The sequence below is a fragment of the Cryptomeria japonica genome, chromosome 7, assembly GCF_030272615.1.
Source record: "Cryptomeria japonica chromosome 7, Sugi_1.0, whole genome shotgun sequence".
In the NCBI taxonomy this organism is placed as follows: domain Eukaryota; kingdom Viridiplantae; phylum Streptophyta; class Pinopsida; order Cupressales; family Cupressaceae; genus Cryptomeria; species Cryptomeria japonica.
In genome coordinates, this window is record NC_081411.1 from 12,890,085 (window position 1) to 12,896,467 (window position 6,383).

At 33.9% G+C, this 6,383-nt stretch overlaps 1 protein-coding gene across 1 annotated transcript; it reads left to right on the forward strand.

Moving 5' to 3' along the window:
• Positions 1-5,389: 5,389 nt before the first annotated feature.
• On the forward strand, positions 5,390-5,920 carry LOC131039912 (SKP1-like protein 1A). The gene has a single exon (XM_057972757.1). The coding sequence runs from the start codon at positions 5,390-5,392 to the stop codon at positions 5,918-5,920; it is 531 nt and encodes a 176-aa protein (XP_057828740.1).
• Positions 5,921-6,383: the final 463 nt, after the last annotated feature.

A 6,383-nucleotide genomic window follows, 5' to 3' on the forward strand; every position in this document is an offset into this window, starting at 1 on the left:
GTATAGTCAAGGATTTTTAAGGTTTTAGCGCTCGGAAAGTTGGTATAATGACTATCCATATTTTAAGGCAAATAAGTAGAGTTTTGAGAGGGGTTCATCCAAGTAAAAAGGGAAGTCACTTCCAAACTGCACACCAAGCCCCCAAATATTTGTAGAACCTCTGCCACAAAATTTGAAACAACTCTCCATCCCTTTCCAGCATGACATTATGACAAACATTTGCCACAAAAATTATTAATTGACTGTTTTATGCACTGTTACTACATTTTCATTGTTTTTACTACACTTTCAAAGGTTAGAATAGCATGGAGACCTTCACCTAGGTATAAGGTAACTTAAAAACACCTTTTCAACACCTACAGTAAGATTCCAAGGCATGAACATGTTCTCAAAGCAAGTTTAGACCCAAAAAGTCATTAAATCCCAAAAACTGGGTACTTGCTGCCAGCTAGAACTAACACACACTTGCAAGATGAAAAGCACATTGTTTGGTGCTCCAAATACATCCAAAACTCCTTGAAGACTAGTGCAGACCTCTGCATCAAGTTTTCTCACTTAAATTGATCGTTGAGCACAAACAAGTTTGGTCTTACTCACATTGCTAGCCAAATCCATCTCCAATTTGCCTAGTACATGCTCAAAAACATTTCTTTCAAACAACCCTGGCCAAAATGTGCATTATTTAGACTGTACATGAGCAATGCAAATTTTTTAAGTCCATCCATGGGAGCCCAAACCTGGTATTAGACAAGTTGATGCATTTTGGAGGCCAAAACCCTTGACAGGGCAGTCAAAGAACAAAAATGAAACTAATTTGTACAATCAACTTCCAAATGCAAAGCCAATGAAACTAATACATCAAATGCCTTCAATGTACATTGAAATTTGTCTCCAGCAAGTACAATATGGAAGGAAACTATCCAGTACGGACTATCACAAGAAAATGAGTTCAAAAAGCATTAAAAACCAGAATTTTTGATATTTCCAATTGAGAATGTCTTCAAATATAATTGCCAACCCTATAAAAAGAAGAGGGAGGCATATTTATAGCATCATGATTTAGTTATGAGGTCCTATATGGACAAGAAGCTGTAGGAGGTTTTCTTTTACAATCTTGTCTTAAAAATGACAGCTTTTCCAAACAAGAAAATAACTTTTGTTGCTCCAAATGACATTTTTGAGAAAACTAACTAATCTATGCCTCCTAGACACTTAGGAATGATTAAAAAATACACATAAAACATGTTCCAAAACTTTCCCAACCATTTCTAGGCCTATAAGGCAATTTCCAACTTTTTAGCCCTTTTTAGCCTAGAAGCATAAAATTGACAAACTCAAGGCCTAAGAAGCAAAATTTGATCTCTCAAGCACAAAATGAGATAAAAACATGTAGAAAATACTAAACACAACCTATAATAACATTCAAAACCTATTACAAGACTCACAAACACTTAAGCATGAAAATTACCAAAAATGGAGAGTATAAGCAAAACTAGGTGCTCCTGCACCATACTCCCCCAAAGACAAAGAAGTCATGTGACTCCTTGAGGAATCAAAGAAGAAGGAATTTCAAAATTAGAGAAATCAGACTCATGTAGCCAAGTGGCTTCTGAAAGTGGTTTATCTTTCCACTTGATGAGATGCTCCATGTACACTTGATGGTGAGTCTTTTTGTAAACTCTTGAGTCTGACACCTTTTGAGCTTAAGGAATGGATGGAGGGGGAAAAGAAAGGTCTGAAAGTGACTTGTGAACATTAGAAACTCTATCACCCTCCTTAGGAATCTAACCTTTGAATGCCACCAAATCTTAAACATTAAAAATAGGAGACAAAGAAAGATCAGTAGGAAAATTAATTTTATATGCATTAGAACCATACTTAGGTAATATCTTGCAAGGACCCATCCGTATCATTTGGAGCTTGTTGGGAACTCTCTTCTACAGTCTATACTCATTGAAATGCACCATCACAAAGTCCCCAACTGAAAATTGAACATCCCTCTTTGATGCATCCATTCTAGGTTTCACTTGTTTTGAGATATCTTGAAGAGTCTTTCTCACTTGCTCATGAACTTCCTTCATTGATTGAGCCATGTCATCAGATGTAGCACTCTTTTTCTGCATGTTACCAAGATCTCTTAACTCCATGACACCCCTTGGGTGCATACCATAAATAATCCCAAAGGGACTCTTACCAGTTGACTTGTTAACTCTATCATTGTATGCAAATTCTGGCTGATAGATGAGTTGATCCCAACTTTGGCCATATTCCTTTGTCAAACACCTTAAGAGGTTTCCAAGAGTCCGATTGACCACCTCAGTTTGGCCATCAGTCTGTGGGTGATAAGCTGAACCAAAAGAAAGATTAATGCATAATCTTTTCCACAATGTCTTCCAAAAATTGCCAAGGAACCTAACATCTCTATCAGAAACAATGTTGGAAGATAAACCATGGATTCTAATCACTTCCGTGAAAACAAAATAGGCTATATGACTAGCATCATGTGTAGTTTTGCAAGGAATAAAGTGTGTCATTTTACTAAAGCTATCCACAATCATAAAGATGCTATCAAAACCAGCTTGAGTCTTAGGTAAGCCTAACACAAAATCTATGCTAACACACTCCCAAGGCCTTGTAGGAATTGGAAGAGGCTGATAAAGACCCACATTAGAAGTATTGCAATAATTACCATCATACCACCTTCCATGATCATTCAATGTGTTTCAAAAATATCTCCTATACCTACTTATCATCACATCCCATTTTCATATTCCAATGATCCATCCATTTATCATACCCTTCCACATCCTTTATTATTAAACATCTCCAATACTCACCTATCCAATAATCTAGACATTAATAGTCTTTCCTAAATTGTGTCCTTCTTAGCATAAAAAAATTACTTCCATGACCTATCCAAGTTCAATTTTCCTCCATATAATGTTAAAAGTCCACTTTCATTTGATGTGGTCTGTATTGTTCTACATAAGGATATTGGAATTCCCCAATTAGAGGTGTACAATAGAAAAGGTGATCCTTAACTCATGTGAACCCATTTTGCAATATGTGTATTGACTTCTCAAATGATCATAGATTGATGGCTAATTTCTTTCAAGGAAACTTTGTGAATAATCCTACAATTGTTTTGTTATTTACTTCTTTATTCTATTGATTGTTTTCAAAAATTGGCTAATTCTTTCATTCAACAATTTTAGAATAACATTGGTGATCAAATTTATTTGACTACTTTGATACATCATAAACAACATGTTAAGGAAAAGGTGATTGATTTCATTGTTAGATTTAAACACTTCCATGCTCAAATATCTTATCTCGTGATTAGTTTTCTTTTAGTTTTGGTTTTAATTGAGTTTTATTTCTATTTTATTCTTGTCACAATTTATTCTTCTTCCTTAACTCGTCCCAAAGGGAGATCTTAGCTAAGGTTGCATGAAGTTGCTCAACAAGATTAGGTTCCCTGTGATAATTTTTCTTAAGATGACGAGGGGAGGAATGAATATGAGAAGAACATTAAAATCTTGTTTGTTAATTCTAGCATTATATGTGTGATGTGTTTTGTGACCAGAATTTCGTGTTAGTTTGCTTTCCATATCACTTCTTTCGTATATGTGTTTTGTAACCCTTAAGAAATAGCCAAGAGGTCTATTTAGTTTCATAGCATAAAAATAGCATTGACTTGATTAGGCTCTTTGATCTCCAAGGATTCCTGTTTATAAGGGTGAGCATCAAGGATAGTGCTAGTGGGTATCATATTCTATTTTTAAATAAACCAAAGATACTTTCTATTTATTTATTCTAATTATTATCATACCATATTAAAATAAAAAATAGTTGAATAGTGTTAGTATCTTGAAAATTATTCTAAAAGTTGAATCAAATTGTTACATTAAGTCAAATATTAAACCATCTATTTATGCTACCAAAAATTAATAAAAGACAAGTTATGGAGAGAGACATGATAATAATATGTGAAATATAATTGAATATGTATGTTAACAAAAATAAAATAAAAATACTATCTATATATTCAAAAAAAATAAAGTTAAATGAACTTTCACATAAAGAAACTAACTTTAAAATAAAGCTTAAGTAAATCAAATAAAAAAATGGATTTCCAAAAGAATAACAAATAAAACTATATTTATATGCACTCAAAATAAAGTTTGGATACATACAAAAAATAAAATTCATATAAAAATTTAAGGTAACTACATTACATAAAATTAAAATCTTAGTTAATAATATATTTATAAAGTATATTACTAATTAAAAATCACCTTCCAAGAAAACTAATTCACAAGAGAACATAAATCATACTATTACACCTCACTTCTTACTATCTCTGATTACACTTCTAAGCTTACCAACATCAAATAATAAAAGCATAAATGGTCAACACCTAAAAAAACCCTAAAACATAACACCTCTCAAGACAACATAAATCACGCTCCTCACCTCTTACTATGGGTAATGAAAGCATAACGGGTCAACATGAAAAAAATGCTTAAACATAACCACCTCCCAAAACAACATAAATCATTTTATTACACCTCACCTCTTACTATCCATAATGAAGGCATAACGGGTCAACATGAAAAAAACGCTTAAACATAACCACCTCCCAAAACAACATAAATCATTTTATTACACCTCACCTCTTACTATCCATAATGAAGGCATAAGTGGTCAACATGAAAAAACCCATAAAACTTAACCACTTCCCATGACAGAATAAATTAGGCTATTACACCTCACCTCATTCTATGCGTAATGAAAGCATAAGTGGTCAACATGAAAAAAACCCTAAAACTTAATCACCTACACCTCACCTCTTACTATCCATAATGAAAGGATAAGTGGTCAACATGAAAAAAATCCTAAAACTTAACCACCTTCCAAGACAACTATTACACTATGGTCAACATGACAAAAACCCTAAAATGTAATCACCTACACCTCACCTCTTACTATCTGTAATGAAAGGATAAGTGGACAACGTAAAAAAACCTTAAAACTTAACTACCTCCCAAGACAACATAAAACATAAATCACGCTATTACACCTCACCTCTAACTAATATCCAGGCTTTTATAGACCACCTCGCAAGACAAGATAAACCACACTATTACACCTCACCTCTTATTATCAATAATTACACCTCTAAACTTGACCTATATCAAATAATAAAAATTAAAACCTAAAACTTAACAACCACCTCCCAAATGAAAAAACTAATCCCTAAACAGCATAAACAAAAAATACCCTATATATACCAAATTACATAGCGAGTTTTCCCAACAGCATAAACAAAAATATCCCCTATCTATACCAAATCAATCGCTTCTTTAACATTCCCTTCGACACAGGCATGGCGGAGGATCCCACTGCAGCCATGGCGAAGGAATGTAAGGTGAGATTGAAGAGTTCGGATGACACTATTTTTGAGGTAGAGTATGCCGTAGCCATGCAGTCGCAGATGTTAAAGAACGCTCTGAGTGACACCGGCACGGACGGCACCGTGTCTTTGCACAACATTTCCAGTGAAATAATGGCGAAGGTGGCCGAGTACTGCGCATATCATGTAAATGCCGCCAACACCATCTCGGAGAAGGATGTGAAGATATGGGATCAGGAGTTCGTGAAGGACCTTGATCAAGCAACCCTTTTTAATCTCATCATGGCCACCCAGTACCTGGTTATACACAATCTTCAAGATTTAATATGCCAAACTGTAGCAGACAGGATTAAGGATAAAAGCGCAGAAGAGGTCAGAGAGATATTTAACATACAAAATGACTTGACTCCTGAAGAGGAGGAAGAAATCAGGCATGAAAATCAATGGGCGTTTGAGGAAGAAGGCTGGCCTGAAATTCAGGAAGAAGTCAGGCGTGAAGGTTGAAAAGTACTTACGCTTTGTTGTCAAGTAACTTTATAATGAGTTTCTGTGCTTCAAGAAGTTATGGGTTTTATTTGATACTGGACTTAACCTGCTTTAGGCGATAAGCTGATTAGGGTTTGGATTGTTTTGAGCAGATAAACCTGAAATGCTACTTGTCATTTCTTTCTTTTTTTTTTTATATAATTTGAAATTATTAAATATCAATTGTTCTGATATTTTCTATCAAAAAACATTATTGATTAATATTTTTGATATTAATTTAGTTAATGTGTTTATGTTTTAATTGATTAATTTCTTTTAGTTTTTAATAATGGTATAGACATATATTCACACATAATGATTGTTATTCTTTAATTTAAGAATGTTGGGTTTTATTTGGTATTGGTATTTTCATGTTCTATTGGACTTGGTATTGGTATTTTCTTGCTCTGCTCGACTCCGTATTGTTATTTTCCTGCAATTG

Coding starts and splice junctions, on each gene's coding strand:
- LOC131039912 (XM_057972757.1), top strand. CDS start 5,390: ATGGCGGAGGATCCCACTGCAGCCATGGCGAAGGAATGTAAGGTGAGA.